Source organism: Ornithorhynchus anatinus, chromosome 7 (assembly GCF_004115215.2).
Source record: "Ornithorhynchus anatinus isolate Pmale09 chromosome 7, mOrnAna1.pri.v4, whole genome shotgun sequence".
NCBI classification, from domain to species: domain Eukaryota; kingdom Metazoa; phylum Chordata; class Mammalia; order Monotremata; family Ornithorhynchidae; genus Ornithorhynchus; species Ornithorhynchus anatinus.
Genome location: NC_041734.1, coordinates 62,908,381 through 62,930,948, shown reverse-complemented (window position 1 = coordinate 62,930,948; position 22,568 = coordinate 62,908,381). Strand labels below are relative to the sequence as shown.

Here is a 22,568-nt window from a genome sequence, read left to right as displayed (position 1 = left end):
GTCACTTCACTTCTCTGTGCCTCAGTTACCTCATCCATAAAATGGGGATTAAGACTGTGAGTCCCATGTGCAACAACCTAATTACCTTGTATCTACCCCAGCACTTAGAACAGTACGTGGCACATAGTAAGCACTTAAATTCCATATCATTATTATTATTATTACTCGCTGCTGCATTTAGCACAGCGATGGGCACCTAAAATATCACGACGTTAGAAGGGGTTGAAGGACTTCGGGAAGTTCACGCCTCATGGTTCCTCTTTTAACAACCAAGTATTTGGCAAAGTCATCAACTGTTTACTAAGGGAGGCGGTGAGGGCTGTAGGCTTGGAAGTCAATGACAGAGAAAGAGGGGAAGTATTGCTGAGCAGGAGAGTGAAATTCTAGCAGGTTACAGTGAACCTGAACCAACAACAATAAAAAAAAATCAATTTCTCGCCTGGATCTGTACTAAAAGCCCTCGGCAGCCAAGAGCACGAGTGGAGGAAGCAATGCGGCCTAGTGGAAAGAGCACAGGCCTGGAAGTCAGAAGGCCTGGCTTCTAATCCCGACTCTGCCACTTGCCTGCTGTGTGGTTCTGGATAAGTCACAACTTTTCGCTGCCTCAGTTTCCTCATCTATAAAATGAGGGGTTGATTTCCTACTTAGGACCACGACCCACTTGCTCTCTCACTCTGGGCTCCTGAGAGCTTTTCCAGGAGAGAAATGGATTTTGTGTGTGTTTGCTTCAAATTCACTCTGACCCACTCCAATTCAAACCCCTGCGGCTCAGCAATAATTTCTTTCTTCCTCCTTCACTGACATCCATGCTCCCAGTCCCCAATTAACTTGTATCTACCACAGCGCTTGACACATAGTAAGTGCTTAACAAATTCCATAATTATCATTATTAGAAAGCAGCCTGAGGAGATGTTCCAGAGCTGAAGGAAGTTGGTTTGAGACCAAGAGAAATTGGTGGGGTAGGGGGAGTGAGGTTAGGGAAGTGGGGAGAGTTCAGAGGGAGAGATGCCCTGGGACGGGGGAGCAGATCCATAATAAATACCATTGATTGACCAATTGATAGTAGAGCACTGTATTACGCGTTTGGGAGAGTATGATACAACAGAACTAGCAGAAACATTCCATGCCCATAACGAACTTACAGTCTAGAGGGCTTATTGTGGGCAAGGTGGCAAGTAAGAAGGTTGTGGTCGGAAAATGATAGAGATCAGTGGTATTTACTGAGCGTTCACTGCATGCACTAAGTGTACTAAGTGCTTGAGATGAGCAGTGTCCCACAGCAGAAATCTACCGTTCGTCCAAGCTGGCCTGTGGCCTACGTAGGGCGGAGCAAGAGGTCCACAGAACTACGTACTGGACGGAGGGGGATGTCCAGAGGGTCCATCAACCTGGAAGCTAGAATCCTCAAGGACCAGAGTAGGAGAAGAGGGAGAATAGGAAGTACAGAAAGAGGTCAGTCAAGAGTATGAGACAGGGATCGGGAGAAGCTGCGATGGGTGGTAGAGGCAGACAGTGAGGGATTCAAAGAATGAGGTGAGCTGAGTGAGCAGAAGTGACACTGGATAATAATAATTTTGGTATCTGGTAGGCACTTACTATGTGCCACGGATTGTACTTAGCACTAAATTAATCAGGACACCTACAGCCCCGTCGCACAGGAGGCTCGCAGTCTAAGTAGAAAAGTGAATAATTACTCATTCAAATCATATTTATTGAGCGCTTACTGTGTGCAGATCATTGTACTAACAGCTTGGGAGAGTACAACAATAAACAGACACATTCCCTGCCTACGGCAAGCTTATAGTCTAGAGATATTTCATCTTCATTTCACTGATGAGGAAACTAAGGCCTAGAGAAGTTAAATAAGTTGCCCAACTTGCACAGCAGGCAAGTGGCAAAGCTGGCATTAGAACCCAGGTGCTCTGAGTTCCAGGGCCTGGGCTCTTTCCACTAGGACCAGCTATGGGAGAGGGGGAGAAAGACAACAGGCCAAATCTCCTCATTTTTTCCAAGAGGGAAGGAAAATAGAAGGTGAGGCCCCCTTCTCTCTACTTCTGGAGAGTGGCAAGGAAAATAGGGCAAGAGCCAGGGCTCAGTGATAGTGGAAATCGAGTGGGACAGGAAGAGGTCAGGAGCACTTTTGTACATATTTATAATTTTATTTACTTCTACTAATGTCTGTCTCCCCCCTGCTAGGCCGTGAGCTCATTGTGGGCAGGGAATGTCACTGTTTACTGTTGCACTGTACTTTCCCAAGAACCGAGTATAGTGCTCTGCGCACAGTAAGTGCTTAATAAATACAACTGAATGAACGAATGAATGAACGAAGGGGAGTTTGCCCACAAAGGAGCACTAAGGGGGAGGGGGAGAATCAATTAGTCAATGATATTTATTGAGCACTTATTGTGTGACGAGCATTAAACTAAGCAGTTGGGAGAGTACAATATAACAGAGTTGGCACATTCCCTGCCCACAAGAAGTTTAGGGTCTAGAGGGGGAAAAGATGTAAAGGGCGAGAATCTGTCCCCCTCTTGCCAACCCCTCTCTTCCACCCCAGGCCCCTGCCCCACCAGGCAAGAGCCCCAAAGCTGGAGAATTACCCTGCTTTAAGCAGCTCACATTTACAAGAAAAGCCACCACCCCATCTGAACGGAAGACCCATCAATGGTATAACAACAACAACAAAAAGGGCTTAACCGCAACAAGAGGGACTTAAGTCAGAAATGAGGAAGAACTTTTTGCCACTGGGAAGACTTTTTTCAGGGTATCTGTTGAATGCTTACTATGTGCCAGGCACTGTACTAAGCACTGGGGTTGATCAAGGTGATCAGGTTGGACTCAATCCATATCCCATGTGGGGCTCACAGTTGTAATCCCCATTTTACAGATGAGGGAACTGAGGCATAGAGAATTGAAGTGACTTGCCCAAGGTCTCACAGCAGACAAGTGATGGAACCATGACTAGAACCCAGGTCCTTCTGACTCCCAGGGCCGTGCTCGATCCAATAGGTCATGCTGCTTAGAACAGGAAACTGAAGAAGGCTGTGGAATGTGCCTTTCTGGGGCCGGAACTGGGGCCAGCTTGAGACACCCGTGCGGGACAGGGACTGTGTCCTACTTAATTCACTTGTACCTCCTTCCACGGTTAGAATTGGGTTTGACACACAGTAAGCGCTTAACAAATACCATGGAACAAGAAACCAACCCTAAGTAAGAGGAAGAGACGTGGAAGGGACCACAAGAAGTATTAGTCAGAAAGAGAAGGGAGAAGCCCGCATGTAGTCCGACAGTGCCCCGAGCTGTACGTCACTGGTAAGAGTTGGCCCTGTCTGGAGGTGGGGAGATGTGGGATGAGGGGAGGGGTATTTAGAAGGGGGCTGTCATCTAACTGGAATGGGCTAGGTGGGGTTCTGTCTGAAAGCAGGGGGATGGGTGAAATGACCTCTCGAGGTTCTTTCCTGCCCAACGAGACTTGACTCTTCCTCTGGCAAACTCACTTGAGCAACTCAATCAGGCCCAATCCAGCAGTTGTTAGGGGTTTCCCAGTCTTCCCATGGGGGAGTTGACATGGCAGAAGATCTGGAAGAGATGCAAGTTCTCAGAAGTCCGGATTTTTCTTGGTTTCCGGAATGAGGGGGTTTTCCTTTGCTGCCTCTCCCCAGCAAGCACTGCTACAATTTACTGATTGCTTACTGAAAAGCAGTGTGGCCTAGTAGAAAGAGCATGCGTTTTGGAGTCAGAGGACCTGGGTGCTAATCCCGGTTCCACCGCTTATCTGCTGTGACTTGGGCAAATCACTTAACCTGTCTGTGCCTCAGTTGCCTTGTCTGTAAAATGGAGATTAAGACTGTGAGCCCCATGTGGCACAGGGACTGTGTCCAACCTGATTTGCTTGTGTCTATCGCAGCACCTAGTAGAGTACCTGGCACATAGTAAGGGCTTTATAAAGACCATTAAAAAAAAAAAGCAAAGGCACCCTACTAAACAACAGGGTACAGTGCTTAGACCTGATAGTGTCTCTCCCATATGGGGCTGACGGACTTAGGGGGAGACAGTCGAGGTATTTCAACCTTATTTTACAGATGAGGAAACTGAGGGACAGAGAAGTGAATGGCTTTGGACAAGGCCACCCTGCAAGCAAGAGGCAGAGCTGACATGGAACCCAGGTTCCCTGACTCCCAAGCCCAGTCTCTTTCCCCTAGGACACGCTGCTTTTCCAAACTTTCTTTCTTAGGGGAAGCCACTGAAACCCACCTCCCTGCTCTCCCACATCCTTCCAAGAACACACCGAATGGGGTGGGAGAAGAGAAGTCCCAGACTGGAGTCAGGGGGGGTTAGGGGAGTGGGATCTGACCCTCTTGCATGTATTTCCCAGTTCTGAGGCTGCCCTGATACAAGACCCCAGGGGCTTGACACCACCCCCCGCCCAATCTAAGACAGGTGTTGTCTCAATTCAGCCAGCCAGGTAGCCAGGGCCACTGGAACAGCTCCTTTAAGTGGAGCAGAGGGCACTGCCAGCTCAGAATCCAGTGGGCACTGCCAGTCCAGAATCCAGCAGCCAGTCCGCCCAGACTCCGAGCTCCCCGAGACCAGTGATTGCGTGCCAGTGGTCGGCTCATCTTAGCACTCAGTAGAGGTGAAGAAATAACTCTGGTGACCAGACCTGGACTCCATGCGCTCTGCCCCACAAGCAACCCCGCTGGGGCCCCTCGGAGCTGCCTGAACAGATCGCTGACCCACAGCAGAGCCGAGGGCCCAAGGGACCACAAAACTAGTCTGCTCTGGGGTCGGGGCAGAACCCCAAACCAAGGCACTGTCAAAGGCTCAGACCTGCCCTCTTCGGTATGCAAACCAAAATGTTGCATCAGAGTCTAGACTAGACTGGAGGTTCTGATGATGATGATAATAATACTTAAGTGCTTATATTGTTATATTGTACTCTCCCAAGCGCTCAATAAGTACTACAGACTGGCAAGCACTGTACTGCATATGGGGGTGGAATCAAGATAATCAGGTTGGACACAGTTCCTGTCCCACATGGGGCTCACGGTCTTAATCTCCATTTTACTTGCCCTAGGTCACCCAGCAGAAAAGTGGATTAGAATCCAGGTCCTTCTGACTCCCAGGCCCATGTTCTATCCACTAGGCCACGCTGCTTTACCGGTATTCTGGTACCTCTCCAGCATCTCCCTACCATCACCCGCCCCGACAGGGGGAGAAATAGGCCCCCACGTCTGCACTGGTTCCGGACCCCCGGCGATATCAGTTTAGCGGACAGAGCAAGGGCCTGGGAGTCAGAAGTACCTGGGTTCTAATCCCGACTCCACCCCACGTCTGCTGTGTGACCTTGGGCAAGACGCTTCTCTGGGTCTCAGTTACCTCATCTGTAAAATGAGGATGAAGAGTGTGAGCCCCATGTGGGACAGGGATTGTGTCAACCTGATAAACTTGTGGTAGATACCCCAGTGCTTAGCACATTGTAAATGTTTAACAAGTAGTATCATTATTATTATCATCATCATCTCACTTCTCTCCCTTAGGATCTAAGAGTCTTCCCCGAGTGGCTTCAGGGGCAGGAATGCCCGGCGGCTCACGGGTTCATTCTGCAGGGCATAGCAGAGGAGCAGGCAGCTTCCAGGCGCTGTGGCAGCATGCACAGAATAGAGGCATCATCTAGATGCCAGCTGTATCATACCCTCTCAAGTGCTTATTTCAATGCTTTGCACACAGTAAGTGCTCAATAAATACAACTGAATGAATCTGGACCCTTGGCTTCTGGCCAGAGTCTCGCCTGGCCAAATGGTTGGGAACGCCAGAGAGGCAGAAAAGATCAGGCCTTTCCCACAGGGCACCCAATATCCCAGGCCCCCAGCCCCTGAGAGGCAGCCAGCTTTCTGGGTAACGCCACCCCGCAGCCTCATTAGATCTGCCCAAATGGGGCAACTGGACGAGGATGGGGGAGAGGAGGAAGCCAATCTCCGATTGCCCCATCCCCGGTATGAGCCAAGAACAGGCCAGAGGGAGCCAGACCAGGTCTTTGGGGACGACAGAGTACCCTCTTTCTGCCCTTGAACAGGAAGATGGAAAGGGCGGGAGGGAAATCAGGGCGTAGAGAGAGGAAAACCACCCTCGGTAGCTGTGGTCGGGTCTTACGAGAATAGAAAACCCGCTAACAGAACGAGTCAGCAGACTATCTTCATTCATGGGGGATGAAGGCAATTCAGAGGCAGGAGGGAGTTCAGAGAATGGAGGAAGAGGAAGAGGAGGGAAGATGTGGTATTTGTTAAGTGCTTACTATATGCCAAGCCCTATACTAAGAACGCATAGAAGCTGGGGTAGATACAAGATAGTCTGGTCCCACATGGGGCTCACAGGTTGTTTCATTTTTTTTTTTTTAATTTGTTAAACTCTCATTCTGTGCCAGACACTATACTAAGCGCTACGGTAGATACAAACTAATTAGATCGGACACAGTCTGTGTCCCACGTGGGGCTCACCATCAATCCCCACTTTACAGATGAGGTAACTGAGGCACAACGCCCACCCCCTAAATCATCGGACACACTCCCAACACGGCTTCCCACGCTCACTGGCTCCTCCCCTCACCTACCATCCTGTCCTTCTCCCCCAGCTCTTCCAGAGGGCTCAGAAGCTTCCAGAACCCTGGGAGATGCTGCGGGCCCTCAGATAAATTCCGGGGGAGGAGGGGATGGACCCAAAAAGGGAGACTCGGTGACCCTTCCTCCACGGAGGAGTGAAGCCCTAGCCCGGGAAGGCTGGAGGGGCCAGGCCGGGAGGGAGAATGAGCGAGCAAGAAAGCAAGAGTCACTCCAGTGATGCAAGCTCTGACGGTCAGGGGTTTGAATGATGCACTTCTGGGCCGGAGGGTTGGGAAACACAAGTGGGCGGTTGGAGGGAGAATGGCAGCCCCACCCACTCTGCAGGGACCCCTGGAAGCCAAGCCCTCATTTCTTCTAGACTGTAAACTCGTTGTGGGCAGGGAACGTGTCTGTTATATTGTACTCTCCCAACTGAATAGTACAATGCTCTGCACAGAGTAAGCACTCAATAAATACCTTTAATTGATTCTCCTATCAATCCTCTCTTCCATTTCACCTATGCACTTGATATGTGTAACCCTTAGGCACTTGATACTCACCCCACCCTCATACCACATATACACAGACTTCCTGGTCATTTCTTCTATCTGCAACACTTTAATTTCTCTCTCCCCCTCTAGTCCCTAAGTTCCATTTCATTGTACTCTCCCAAGTGCTTAGCACAGTGCTCTACACACAGCAAGCACTCAAAAAATACGATCGATTGATAAACTCCATGTAGGCAGGGAGGGTGCCTATCAATTCTGTTTCAATGTACTCTCCCAAGCCCTTATACACAGTGCGCATGGACATATGATGAGTTGCTGTTCAAATAGGAGGGAGAACAGGTATTGAGTTCCCATTTTACAGCTAAGGAAACTGAGGCATAGAGAAGTGACTTGCCCAAGGTCACACAAGAGACAAGAGACGGAACCAGGATTAGAACCCGAGTCCTCTGACTCCCAGCCCTGTGGCTCCGCACTACCCCATGACTCTCCATTTGCCCAGTGGCTCGGGCAGAGCAATTAAAGGGTAAAAATAACCCTAAGGTGAGAAAGGAACTCTGCTCAAGAGAGCAAGATTCCTTCCCTGCCCCAAACCCTGGGGGCCGGGGAGAGAAGATGTACAAGGTTTTCCTCCACACAACCATCAGTGTCTCCCCCTCTAGACTGGAAACTCATTTTGATCAGGGATCAGGGAACGTGTCTATCTGCTGTTATACTGTATTCTTCCAAGCACTTAGTGCTCTATATGAACGACTGATTTTTTTTTTGTAATGGTATTTGTTAAGCACTTGCTTTGTGCCAGGTAGTGCTCTAAGCACTGGTGTAGACAAAAGCTAATTGGATTGGACACAGTCCACGTCCCACATGGGGCTCACAGTCTTAATTCCCATTTTACAGATGAGGGAACTGAGGCACAGAGAGGTGAAGTGACTTGTCCAAGGTCACACAGCAGACAAGTGGAGGAGCCAAGATTAGAACCCAGGTCCTTCTGACTCCCAGGCTCGGGCTCTAACCACTAGGCCATGCTGCTTTTCCAGGAGATTGGCCAGGAGAGGTTTTTCAGAAGTCCACTTTCCCCCCATCCTTTTCTTCTGCAGGTGTCTAGTGAAGGTGGGCAAGAGCCCTGGGCTCGGTGCTGAAGGTTTGAGGCTTCCCCTTCCAGAGAAAAGCAAACAGCCCCCACTCCCCCTAAGCATCCATTTGTCTCCAGGGGGCAGGAGGTCTTTATTCATAGAACAAGCAGTGCCTCTGAGGGCAAAGGGGCACACGTGCCTGAGAACAGGAAAGGGCAAGCGGAGTCAGTGTGTCCAGAGCCTCCAGAAGTCCCAAAGCCAATGGGCCATGTCTCCCGCAAGACTGACATTCCAGGGATATCTGGGTGCTGGAAGACCAGGCTCCACTTTTGGCACCCCAAGGGTACTCCCCTACTACAACCCAGCCGGCACACTTCGCTCTTCTAATGCCGACCGTACCCCATCTCGACTATCTCGCCACCCACCTCTCTCCCACGTCCTGCCTCTGGCTTGGAACGTCCTCCCTCCTCATATCTGAGAGACAATTACTCTCCTCTGCTTCAAAGCCTTATCGAAGGCACACTGATTCAACAGTATTTACGGAGCGCTTACTACGTGCAGAGCACTGTACTAAGCGCTTGCACTGTATTAAGCACTTCCAGGAGGCTTTCCCTGACTAAACCCTCCTTTCTGTTTCTTCCACTCCCTTCTGCGTCACCCTGACTTGCTCCCTTTAGTCATCCCTGCTTCCAGCTCCACAGCACTTATGTCTAGCCTGTAATTTTATTTATATTCATGTCTGCCTCCCCCCATCTAGATTACAACCTCATTGTGGGCAGGGAATGGGTCTGTTTATTGTTAAATTTTACTCTCCCAAGCACTTAGTACAGAGCTCTGCACACAGTTAGCACTCAATAAATACGATTGACTGACTGACAGAGGGATGGCAAGCTGAATTCACAGTAACGATCTCAGGGAACCCCGAAACAACAGTACCCACCCTACCCTTGTTGCCGGGGTTTCATCTGCTTTCTTTTCCGAAGTGCCGGGGGGAGGGAGGAGGGGAGCCTGGGTCTAGAGGGAAGAGGAAGGAGACAGGCCATTCCAAGGACATGCCCAACAGCTCTTCCTGGGAGAGTTAAAAATAAACCATTAGCACTAACCAAGCAGCACGGGGCTAGTGAGCCTGCCCAGATCATCTGGCCTCTTCCCTGGAGGAACATGAGGCCCCAGGAAGGGAGAAGATAGCCTTGCTATGTGATTCAAGGGCCCAGGATTCCGGTCTCCCCTCCCTGCCCGATTGCTCCGGGGCCCTGGAATTCATGGAGGCCGTGAAGATGGAGGCGCCAAAATCCGGCTCTGACCTCCCGGGCAGCCGTCTTATTTTGCCGTGTTACCCTGGCAACCCATCCTGAGCTCCATTCCCACATCCCCGGCCACAGCCTCTAGCCGCTACCGGTGGGGATCCTGGCCAGGACGGCCGGCGGGGGACGGGGACGGGGGCCCGCCGGAGCGGCCGGGCAGCAGCTGGACCGTCTCCCACCGAGAGCTGTTCCGGGATGCGAGGGACCCCGAGCTGCCCCCATGACGCGCTTCTGCGGGCGGCGCCAGGCCGAGGCTCGGTTATTCTTGGAAGCCAGTGGGGATGAGGTCACGCTCTGTGAAGGCTGTAACCTGAGGCACCGTGTGGCCCCGCAGGGAGGGGGCCGGCCTGCTGGTGTGGCTCTGCTCTGCCCCGGGACGGCCACGGCACCGTGCCAGCCGGTTCACCCAGGGAGAGATGGAGACAACGAGACACAGAGACCAAGAGAGAGGAGACAGAGGCAGCATGGTGTAGTGGATACAGCACGGGCCAGGGAGTCAGAAGAACATGGGTACTAATCTCAGCTCCGCCACTTATCTGCTGTATGACTTTGGGTAAGTCACTTCACTTCTCTGGGCCTCAGTTCCCTCACCTGTAAAATGGGGATTGAGACTGAAAGTCCCACCTGGGACAGGGACTGTGTCCAAGCTAATTCGCTTTTACCCACCCCAGCACTTAGTACAGTGCCAGGCACATAGTAAGAGCTTAACAAATACCATAATTATTATTATTATTGCCTGGCTGCCACTCTGGAGGGGAGGAAAGGGGTTGTCCAACAGCAAGGTGGAATTAAAGGAGAGGGAGGCTGGGAACGGCGTGTAGGCTCACGGGGTGGCCTGGGCAGATTTATTTTTAGCCACCAGGACGAGGCTGAGTAAGACGATCCTGGGCCCGCGGCAGGACGCCAGGCTGTGGGCACTCGAAAGCCAGGAGAATCAGCTGTCCTGAGAGCCAGCTGTTCTGAAGGAAAGGAGGGAGGGAGGGAGGGAGAGAAGAAGATCGGCAGCTTATAGGGCAGCCCTCGGCCACCAGCTCCCCTAGGAACCCAGGGCCGAGAGGGCACGAGGCCCAGACTCAGTTCCATTAGCAAGACTCAGAGGGGGCCAAGCAGCAAGAGGTGGAGAGAAGCACTGAACCCAGAGCCCCAGTGCTGGAGGAGCAGCGTGGCCAAGTGGAAGGAGCACGGACCTGGAAGTTGGGAGGACCTGGGTTCTAAACCCGGCTCTGCCAATTTGCTTTGCCGTGTGACCTTGGACCAGTCACATAAGCTCTCTGTACCTCTCTTTCATCAAATAACCTCTCTGTGCCTCTGTTTCCAATTTTTAAAATACGAATACCTGTTCCTCCCACAGCCTATGAGCCCCATGTGGGGTCGGGATTGGGTCTGACCTCATTCATTTGTACCTACCCAAGTGCTTAGAAAAGCGTTTGATATATAGTAAGCGCTTAAATATCATTAAAAAATACCCTGTCAGAGGATGCGGGGCCAGTAGGAAGGCCAAACCAAAAAGTGGTGAGCTATACAACCTGTACTCTTTCCAATCCCCCTGACGCCTGAGTTCTGGAGCTCCCCTCTCCGCTTCTCCCAACAGTCTCCATGGCCCTGCAGACACCCAGAGGAAGCCCAGAGAACGCAGCAGCATCCACGAGGCCCCGTGAAGTCTCCGGTCCTAGCCTAGGACCACTCAAGCTCTCTCCCCTCGCGGGTGGTGGCAGGGGAAGGGATCTGGATCAGGAATCGCTTCTGCACCCCACTTTCCAGAACCATCGGTGACCCCCCCTTCCCACTGCCGCAGCCACAGAGTCCATTCCGGATGAAGATCCCAACCCTTTCCCCCCTGCCACGTGCCAAGACACACAAACCTGCAGCAGTCCCCTACCCTGCTGCTCCTGGGAATGAGAACCAGCTCCCGGGGTGGGAAGTCAGGAGGGGAACAGCAGGTTGGAGAGAGTGGGCAAGTTATTTTAAGGAGAAAGTGTGTCTCATACACATATAGACACACACACACACACACACACACACATACACACACGCAACCCATTTAATTAAATCTCCCACCCCCTGTGCTCGGCAAGTGTTTGGCACACCTCCTAACCCCTCCTGTTGGAACAGCTGGTCAGTGATGATTATTAATTAACTCAAGTAGTTCTGGAGCCCAGCATTCTGCCTGGCTAAAAGGGCACCCACCGATCAAGGCCTGGTCAACTAAGATGTGGGGAGGTCCAGCTACGATTCACTCTACCTTGTCACCCTTCCACCTGCCGACCCCCTGTCTCCACTACCTCTCGAAATCCCACTCTTCTAAAGGCACAAAAGAAAGAAACCACAAGTGAGCTGACCCCAGAAGACACATTCCTTAGGACCCAGACAGGATACAGTCTGCAGAGAGCAGAGGGAAGGACCGGAGGTGCCTGGAGCAAGAAATCCTTATTCTCGCATTATGTCCCTAAATTCAAAAATAGGACAAACGCCAATAGCTTAGAATTAAAAACAATAATCTATCCATGGCAAAAAAAAGAGTTCCAGTTTGACCACTTTGCTAATTTATCCTGGGGACCCCTTCGGTAACCCTCCCCCCCACACCCTAAATAAGGCATTTTCTCCTGACTGACAATGGCCTCTCCAATCGATCAGTGGTATTTATTGAGCGCTTAGTGCCCCGCCCCCCACAAAACTGTAAGTTTATTGTAGGCAGGGGAACTGTCTCATATTGTTATATTGTACTCTCCCAAGCGCTAAGTACAGTGCTCTATACATAGTAAGCGCTCGATAAATACAATTGACTGACAGACTAGTGCGTGCAGGGTTCTCACTGCCAGGAACCTGTCAGTGGGGGATGAGGGCAGACACCAGTTCGGAGCTCAGTACAGTCAATGAGGGAAGAATCACTCTAAGGTCAGAATTTCATCCTGCCGGCTCCCAGGGGAACCGCCCCACCGGAAGGCCTCCCAGCTTCCACATCCCGCCTCGGCCCGCGGCCCACACCGGCTGTTTGCAGAGACGGCGGGATCTCCCCACCAGCTGTCCACGCCCCCAGCTCGCCAGATGTGCGATCCCGGAGACAGTTAAGAAAGCCCGACCCTGAGAAAGCCACGCAGCTGGGTGGAGGGGAAGAGCCGGAAACCCTGTTATCTTCGCTGCCGCGAGGTCGGCTCAGAGTTCTGTGGAGCGGTTTGGATACGGGAAGACCCCGGCCCAGCCGGATCGCCGCCACCACCACCAGGTCACCCGCCGTACACCTAGAGCTCACCGCATCCGCCCCAGCTCTGCGGGAAGGGGTGGCCGGGGCAGGGGCCTCCAAGTCATCCCCCTCCAATGGACTGGGGGTCTCCGGGTGGCCTGACTGGGCAGAAGGCACTGGGGAAAGGAACAGACCGTCCCGGAGAGGAGTTTCTGGGTAGAGGAGAGTAGTGCTTAGCATGACAGCCGGCCTCCTCCCTGCCATCCCTCCCCCAATTAACTCCTCTTGCAATCGGAGGCAGCCACTTGGCCGTGGGCACCTCTTCTCAACATGTGATCTGACGGAAAGAACACCCAGATGCTGACTCCCTGTTAACTAAGTAGCCACTCAGCCGTCCTTCCATCAATTCCCACCTTCCACCCACTGCTTTTAGCCCTGCCCCCCCCAAACAGCCAGTGATCCCAGTTCTTAGCCAGAGATTAGTCTAGGAGCACAATCGGCACCTGGAATTCACAACGTGTGACGTCTGGCGGGGCCTCTGTCTCGCTCAATCACATTTATTGAGCACATACTGTGGGCAGAGCACTGTACTAAGCGCTTGGGAGAGTACAATATAACAATAAACACACACATTCCCTGCCCACAACAAGCTCCCACGTCCCGGGCCGCCAATGGCTCATTGCCAGCCAACGGGGCCAGGCGTGACCAGCTAAAAGGCAGGAGAATTTTCTCCTGCTGAAAAATTACAACATGGGGCAGGGACAGAGCAGAGTAGGTGGGGCAGACACACCCACCCACACGCTTCTGCCTACAAAAGCTTCTGTGCCACTTTTTAAAAATATTTTGTAAGCACTTACTATGGGCCAGCCACTGATCTAAGCACCTGGGTAGATACAAATTAACCAGGTTGGCCACAATCCCTGTCCCGAGTAGAGTTCACACTCTTAATCCCCGTTTTCCAGATGAGGTAACTGAGGCACAGAGAAGTGAAGTGGCTTATCCAAGGTCACCCAGGAGACAAGTTGCAGAGCTGGGATTAGAGCCCAGGTCCTTCTGACTTCCAAACCCGTGCTCTAACCATTACGCCACGCTGCTTCTCAGCAGACTTCTCTGACACCTGTCCCATGGAGCACTCACACACACACACACAACTCCAGTTGGCCCGGTAATCTCAATGGCGCCCCTCACCAGAGATGAATCTCTCCAAATTCTTGTTTGTCTTTTGTTCCTGTCCTTGCAGTTAGCCTTGTATCTTGTTTATCTGGGTCAGTCCCGCTCAGCACCTTTGGCCTCTAAGCTCCAGGTGCTGTTAAGTGCCTGTTTTCATCCCAGAATTACTTCCTAACTGTTCTCCTTGCGCAATCACTCATTCATTCAATTGTATTTATTGAACACTCACTGTGTGCAGAGCACTGTACTAAGTGCTTAGGAAAGTAATAACAATAATAATAATGAGGGTATTAAGCGCTTACTACGTGCTACTGTTCTAAGCACTGGGGGACATACAAGGTCATCAGGTTGTCCCACGTAGGGCTCACAGTCTTAATCCCATTTTACAGGTGAAGTAACTGAGGCACAAAGAAGTGAAGTGACTTGCCCAAAGTCACACAGCTGACAAGTTATGGAGCCGGGATTAGAACCCACAACCTCTGACTCCCAAGCTCGTGCTCTCTCCACTGAGCCACGGTGAACAAGTCTGGGAAGGCCTCTTGGACCGTCCGGCAGGTTGCAAAGCCCTCAGGCCCCCTTGCACCCCTGAACCGAACAGCTCCCACCTCCCACAGATCCAGCCACGCTTCTGCAGGCAAGGCCGGACAAGATCATAGTAAGCAGGTTCACTCTTCTGACCCCTTTCTTAGCAATGGTGCCCCGACAGTCACTTATTTAATCTATATTAATAACTGTCTCCCTGTCTAGACAGTAAGCTCGATATGGGCAGCGAACATCTCCACTAGTTCTGTTGGACTGTACTCCTGACCACTTAGTACACTGCTCTGCACATAGTAAGTGCTTAATAAATACCTCTGATTGATAGCTCTCCAAGGGCTGCCAGGCGGCTGCAGCCTGGTCTTGCCTGGGTGGTACTGGGGAGTTCCTCAACCCATACAATAACACTGGGGAGCTCCTCAACCCAGACAATAACCTTTTCCCCAGAGGCAAAGTCCACAGAGATGCAGCTTTGGGGGTCTCGGCCAGCAACCTGGGCAAAAAGGTGGCAGTCAATGGTGAACATTTATTGAGAGAGGAATATTAATAAAAACAATAATAATATTTGTTAAGCACTTACTATGTACTTAAGCACTGGGGTAGATGCAAGCTAATCAGGTTGGACAAAATCGTTGTCCCACATGGGCTCCTGGTATAAGCAGCATTCATTCGTTCATTCAATCATATTTATTGAGTGCTTACTGTGTGCAGAGGACTGTACTAAGCGCTGGGAAAGTACCTGGAAAGAACCTGGGATTAGAACCCAGGTTCACTGACTCCCAGGCCCGTGCTCTTTCCACTAGACTCATACGACTCTTTTTCCTGAAACCTCAGGGGGAAAACCCACACAGAAAAATTTACAGCATCATAGATAGAGCCCCAGCAACACCCTAGGATTCTCTATTTTATGAGGCTATAAAGGGCCCCAGCTAGTCCGAGCCATCCGGCCGAGTGTGACAGGAAAGCCGCTTTGAAATCATATTTCCCAGACAGGTCAGGGGAGTTTCCTTCCTTCATCGACATTGATGGCTCTGTGATACCCAATGGGAATGGAACCAGGGGACTTGAACCTGCGCTTTCCACCAGAAAGTGACATTTTACAAGAAGGTCTAATCAATGGTATTTGAGCGCTTACTGCGTGCAGGGCAGTGTACTAAGAGGACAATACTAGAGAGTTGGTAGACACCATTCCCTACCCATGAGGAGCTCACGGCTTAGCTCCTAGTCGCTGATGGACTGGAGGCACGTAGTACAATGCTCTGCAAGCGGTAAGCACTCAAAAAATTTGATTGATTGATTGTGGTTGGGAAACATAACCAACTCTGTTGGACTGCACTCTCCCAAGCGCTAAGTACAGTGATCTGTACACGGTAAGCACTCATTGATTGAATTCATTTATTTTGCTATGGGTAGCCCACCAGCTGAAAGACTTGCAGAAAAGCTGCCTACAACAGAAGCGGGTTTCTGTTCCCAGGATCAGAAGCAGCAAGACCTAACGGCCAGAACCCGAGCCTGGAAGTTGGAAGGACCGGAGTTCTAATCCTGTTTCTGCCTCTGGTCTTCTGTGTCCTTGGGCAAGTCACTTCACTTCTCTGGGCCTCAGTTACCTCATCTGTAAAATGAGGATTAAGACTGTGAGTCCCATGTGGGATAGGGACTGTGTCCACCTTGTATCTACCCCAGTGCTTGGTACCTAGTAAGTGCTTAATAAGTACCATTATTATTATTAGGACCCTGTTTAGTGTGTTCACTCTAGTGACCAAGTAGAATTCCCGTTCAGAGCATAGTCACTAGGTATGAAACATGGGTCAATCCATAAACTGCAGAGGGGGGAGATTCTCTGAAATTGACACCCCCTGCAACCCTTGCCAGTTTCTACCCTCTGATCTCCCCAAGCGGGGAAAGATCTTTTTACTCTGCTGTGGCTTCAGGCCAGGACACTTACTTCACCGAACCATCAGAAGCCGACTGCAACGAGCCACTGAAGAGGGCTATGCCAAAACAAGTAGGGTGCAGTCAGTGAGAACAGAAGACTCTTCAATACCTAAAGCATTTACATACTAAAGAGAAATATAAAAAGATGTAGAAAGCAAGGTAAACCCAAGAACGGAGGAAACGAGGTGAGTTGGTGTCCCAAACGGGTTGGTTTTCCCTTTGTTCTCCTCCAACATAGCTCAGAGAAATCTCCACACCATCTCCCCAAACCATCTTCCACTGCCCAGCCAGCTGAACCACCAAAGAAGGCGTGGATTTTTTTAGGAAATCGTATTTAAGGGCTTTCTTTGTGCCAGGCAATGTATTAAGAGCAGGGTGGATACTAGCTAATCAGGTTGGATACAGTCCCTGCCCCATATGGGGCTCACAGTCTTAATCTCCATTTTACAGATGAGTTGAGACCCACAGAAGTGAAGTGACTTGTCCGAGGTCACCAGAAGGTATATGGCGGGGCTGGGATTAGAGCCCAGGTCTTTCTAACTTCCAGGCCCGTGCTCTATCCGCTAGGCCACGCAAGGGTTGCGTACACACCCACCCACCCCTACCCCCCCGCCAAGCCTTCAGACAACCCTAGACAACATTAAGAAAGTGGAGACTCCTTCTCCATTCCTTTCCCTCTGCCCACAAGCTGGCCAGGAAGATACTATGCAGCCACTTTGAGGCCCTGGAGGATCTCCTAAAAATACCCTCCAGCCTGGGCTAGCAGCTATTCCTGGCCAAAGAAATCCTTCTGCCCGAAATAAACGGCAACTAATTCAGGCTCCTTGTGGGCAGGGATCATGTCTACCTTCTCTATTGAACTGGACTCTCCCAGGCACTTAATCCAAGGCTCTGCACACAGTAAATCCTCAGTAGATACCACTGACTGATTGAGCCTTGAAATATCCAGAAAGTGTGAGAAGTAGCATGGCCTAATGGCAAAAGCATGGGCCCGGGAGTCAGAGGACCTGCGTTCTAATCCCAGCTCTGCCGTTTGCCTGCTATGCGACCTTGGGCAAATCACTTCACTTCTCTGGGCCTCAGTTACCTCATCTGTCAAATGTGGATTAAAACTGTGAGTTCCATGTGGAACAGGAACTGCGTCCGACCTGATTAGCTTGAATCTACCCCATCATTTAGTACCGTGCCCGCTACAGAGTAAGTGCTTAAAAAATGCCAATTTAAAAAAACAAACAAGACACCTAGCTTTTGTCCTCTCTCCCTTTCCCTCTGGCACCCCTGAGCAATTAACCACTAAACCCAAGGGATTGGATAGTCAGAAGGCAAGATCTTGTTGACTCGGCACCTATTGGAGCAGGAGTCTACGTTCGAGGTCTCCCCTCCACAGGCTACCACTTCATCTTAACCAATATTTTGATACAACCAGAGCTGTTGACACTGGAACTGCGGCTTAAGCATCTCCCCATCTTTCTTCCTCTGTCATTAAGTTTTTACGCAACCAAGTGTAGGAAATCTACAATTTAACAGTTGAGTCAACTAGAGTCTGGGAGCAAGCTACCTGTCAAAACAGACACTGACTTCACTCCCTCACCCACTTCCCAGCCTGAAGAGGATGAATTATACACTTCAAAAAAATGTATTGTGCTGCAAGTACCCTTCCTACTAAAGGAAAATTGAAACTAAAGAAATTTTATGATCTATAGTGAAGTCTGAAAGAAGGGCAGAGGGGATTTAGTTCAAAACACCAAGAGGAGACACTCTAATGGCCTCTCATTTGTTTTCAAAACAATAAGTCAGTCTTCCTATAATATTTTCACCACACAGAGGGAGTGGAGAAGCAGAGTCCCCCAACAGCTGATGGGGGAAGGCAGATGGTGCCTGAGAACAGGCTCCTGGAAAGAAGGAAGTCTGTTCCAACCTCAGTGTTAAGACAGACTGCTAAAACTCCTCATGGTCCCCGCCCCCCACACCCCACCCGCTCCCCAACATGGTCACGAGCTCCCACCCACAGGAAGATCAGGTTCCCAAATTTCAGCTCTGAGAAGCCCGCGGGTTCTACGAAAACACAACCTGAGCAAGGGGTGTCTCCAATGAGACAGAATGAAATAATGGAAATCAAAAGAGAACAGTGCCCTAGAGAACAGAGAACTGGAAATTAAGAGGAAGTCTGAAATAGGTTAGCTTGGTTTTAGCACCCTCCCCGAATGCGGATGAAGAAAACAAAGCGGGGGGGAGGGGGGGAGTGGAAAAATAGATCACAAAGACCTTGACCTTTGGGGACCTGATACAGTCCCTTCCTAAAGTCAGTCAGCCTTTTCAGTTTCTTGTACTATTTTGTTTTGGCTTTTCCACCCACAAATGACAATTCTTTATTCCTCCCTATCAGGTGATCGTTTTAAACAAATGAATTAGAAAGCATCCTCCTTACCCTTCCAATCTCTAAAATGCCAACTTTAAGCAAGTGGTTTCCCCTTTCAGAACCCTGCTACATTTGAAAGCTTGGGGATGAAACCCCATCCTCTGGGGGGCCTTTCCTGACCTCCCCTGACCCCTTCCTTAGCACTTGCTGCCGGCTAGTGAAGGGAAGCCTCCTCTCTCCACCTCTTGAGGGTCTCCCTCCTCCTGCAGACCCCCGACGTGCTCTGGTGGCCATCTGCTAGCTCTGCCACTCTCCTGCTACCTGGTGGCAGGAGGACCAGAACAAGGCAACCTTCCCTCTGGAACCATGAAAGATTAAGCCAGGTGGGTGAGGGTCACATTGGCTGGGGATGCCTTAGGGAGCTGTGGAAGTGGCAAGTAGAGAGAACCAAAGCCTGCAGCCAAGTGGGAGGATGGGGAAGGGAGAGAAGGTGGAGAAAGTGGGGGGCGGTAAACTCCAGCTAGACTGTAAGCTCACTGTAGGCAGGGAATATTTCCGTTTATTATTTTGTAGTCTCCCAAGCACTTAGTACAGTGCTCTGTACATATTAAGTGCTCAATAAATACAATTTAATGAAAAGGAAGGTGGAGGAATGAGAAGGAAGGGAAGATGGAGGGGAGTATAAGCTTCCGCTAGACTGTAAGCTCGTTGTAGGCAGGGAATATGTCTATTTAATGTTATTTTATACACTCCAAAGCAGTAGTTCAGTGCTCTGCATCTAGTAAGAGCTCGAATAAATACAATTTAATGATTGGAAGGGGTGGGGGATCGAGGGAAGTGGGGGAGAAATGAACTTGGGGAAAGGCGGTGGTGTAAACTACCACTAGACTTGTAAACTCGTTATGGGCTGGGAATGTGTCTGGAATGTGTCTGTTTACTGTTATTTTGTACCCTCCCAAGCGCTTAGTACTCTTTCACTGAGTCTTGCTAGTGGAACTTAGTACAGTGATCTGCACACAGTAAGTGCTCTAATAAATACAAGTTAATGAATTAAAGGGAGGGGTGGGGAAAGGGGGGGGGGAAATGAGAAGGGAGGGAAGGGGGAGAGAGGAGAGAAGAGAGAAATAGAGGGAAATAGGGGGGATGGAAGAGAAGGTGGAAAGGTGGAGAAGAGAAGGAGGGGAGGGGGCGAAGAAAAGGGAGAGAAGGGGGAGAAGAGACGGGGGAGAGAAGGGGGAAAGAGTTGGAGGAGAGAGAAGGTGAAGAGAGAGGAGAAGGGAGAGAAGAAGGAGAAGGTGGAAAGGGGGAGAAGGGGGAGAGATAAGGTGGAGAGAGAGGAGAAGGGAGCGAAGGAAGAGAGAGAGGAGAAGGGAGAGACGGTGGAAGGGCCCAAGTAGTTAGGGCCGATGAAAACTGAAAACTTGGCCACGCTGGGCGTCTTTGACTTGGAGGGGGGTTCTTCCCTTGGAAACTCCTGGCTTGCACCTCTCTCTGGGCCACGTATTAAGTCGTCGTCGTCGGCGGCGGCCGAAACAGACTCCGGAGGGCAAGGGAAATGAAATCATCCATTCCGGCTCCCAAATATGGAGCGAGGCCAAACAAACCTCGTCTGGGGCTTCTCCCGGCCGGCGGGGAAGGAGGCCGGGGGGACGCACGGAGGCGGGGAACCCCAAGTCCCGCCCGTCGCTTCCGAGAAGGTTTCGGGGGGCTAAAGCGGGGGGGCCGGCCGGAATCGAGGGGGACCCCCCGTTCCGGGGGAGAGAGACACCCCCCAAAAGGGCCGCAGAGGCGGGACCCCCTTTTCGGTCCCCGGGGAGGGGGGCGGGGGTCCGGCCCGCCCTCCCTCTTCCCCCTCGCCCCCCTTCCCACTCTGACTTTCGGGGAGCCCTCCCGGGCCTCCCCCCCCGCCCTACCTTGAGGGCGAATTTGTCCCCCGACTTCTTGTGGAAGATCTGCAAAACTTTTCCGTTGATGCCGAGCCCCAGGACCTGCGTGGTGACCTTGTAGTCGTCGGTGATGGCGTTCCTCTTGATCTGCGGGGTCTTCACGTACAAGGCGGGGAACTGCTGCGGGGCCGGGGCGGGGGCCGGGGCCGGGACCGGCTGCGGGGGCGGCTGCGGGGCCGGTTGCGACTGCGGGCCCGGGGGGTCGGGGAGGTAGGGGTCCGGGTCGGGCCGGGGCGGAGCCGGGCCCGGGGAGGTCTGTCCCGGGGAGCTGGACAGCATGGTGTCCGGCGGGGAAGACGGAGGGACGGAGGGACGGACGGAGGGCCCGCACCCCCCGCACCCCCGGCTCCCCGAGCCCCCCGGGGCTTGGGGCCCGGCTCCCGCTCCGGGCTCAGGCCCCCGCCGCCCCCGCCCCAGCCCGGGCCGCCTCCTGCTGCCCCCGGGGACCCGGCCGGGAGTCGGAGGGGGGACGGCCGGTCCTGCGGCTCCCGGGAGAACGGGGCGGGCAGGCGGTGCGGCCAGCCGGTGCGGGCAGCCGGTGCGGGCAGGCGGTGCAGGCAGCCGGTGCAGCCCCGGGGCCCGGCGGGCGCGTCACAGGGCCGCCCTTCGCCGGGGAGCCACCTTAAAGGCAACCACACCGGCGGGGGGCGGGGACCGGGGACCGGGCAGGGGCCTTAAAGGGGAGGAGGCAGGAGCGGCAGCAGCAGGAGGCCGCCGGAGAAAGGACGGGAGGGGAGGAGGAGGAGGAGGAGAAGAAGAAGAAGAAGGGGCAGAGAAGAGGAAAAGGGGAGGAGGGGGGAGGTGAGGCGGAGAAGAGAGAGGACGAGAGGAAGAAGAGGGAAAGGGGAGGAGGGGGGAGGTGAGGAAAAGGAGGGGGAAGAGAGGAGAGGAGGGGAGGAGGAGGGGGAGAGGAAGGGAGGGAGGAGAAGAGAAGGAGGGGAAGAGGAGAGGAAGGGAGGAGGGGGGGGAGAGGAAGAGGGGAAGAGAGGAGGAGGCGGCAGCGGGAAGAGTGGGGGGAGGAGGAGGCAATGGGAAGGGACGGGGGGAGCAAAGTAGAAGGACCAGTGGGAGTCGAGGCCGAACTGGCCAACGCTGCTGTGGAGGCCGGACCAAGGCCCGGAATGTCTCAGGACGGGGAGGGCCGGCGGCGGGACCACATCAGTTAGAGGGGAAGGAAAACGGAGGCCACTGAGGCCGGAGGCAGAGAAAGGGAGATTTCTTCTTCTTCTTCTTTTTCTTCTTCTTCTTCTCCCCACCCCCCAGCAAGTCCAGGAACTGCCTCTTCCCCGGGGAGGAGGATGTTAAGAAAGCATCTGGAGGCTGACACGCTTCGTTTCCCGGCCCGGGTCGAGGGATGGACAGGAAACCCGGCCGGCCGTTGTAAATTTCCAGCGAGAGGGCGGAGGTCCTGCCTGGTGGGCCTCCTTCGGCAGGAGGGATGCAGGCTAGCCCGTGGGAAGAACTTCCAGGCAGTCAGGATTATTTGGCAGGGAAACATCCGGCCTCTCCTGGAGGCTTTGAAGGGGGACTACGGCTACCAATCCAATCCAGCCAGCCAGCCAGCCATCCTATTTATTGAGCACTTACTGTGTGCAGAGCATAGCTCATGAGCCTGGGAATCAGAAGGTCACGGGTTCTAATGCCGGCCCTGCCACTTGTCTGCTGGGTGATCCTCTGCAAGTCACTGCACTAAGCAGCATGGCCTACTGGATAGAACCCGGCCCTGGGAGTCAGAAGGTCATGGGTTCTAATCCCGGCTCTGCCACTTGTCTGCTGGGTGATCTTGGGCAAGTCATTTCACTTCCTCTATGCCTCAGTTCCCTCATCTGTAAAGTGGGGATGAAGACTGTGAGCCCCACATGGCACAACTTGATGACCTTGTATCTACCCAGCGCTTAGTGCTTGGCACATAGTAAGCGCTTAACAAATACCATAATTATTTTCCCCCCTCTAGGCCT

General features: G+C 52.3%; 1 protein-coding gene across 1 annotated transcript in view; it reads right to left on the bottom strand.

Annotated features, from left to right (window-relative positions):
• The window catches only part of MAPKAPK2 (MAPK activated protein kinase 2), a 56,736-nt gene extending 35,847 nt beyond the window's left edge, over positions 1-20,889 (bottom strand). The window contains exon 1 of the mRNA XM_029069657.1: positions 20,578-20,889. Within this exon, the coding sequence (XP_028925490.1) occupies positions 20,578-20,889 (312 nt within the window). The remainder of the gene's footprint in view (positions 1-20,577) is intronic.
• Between the last annotated feature and the right edge of the window lie 1,679 nt (positions 20,890-22,568).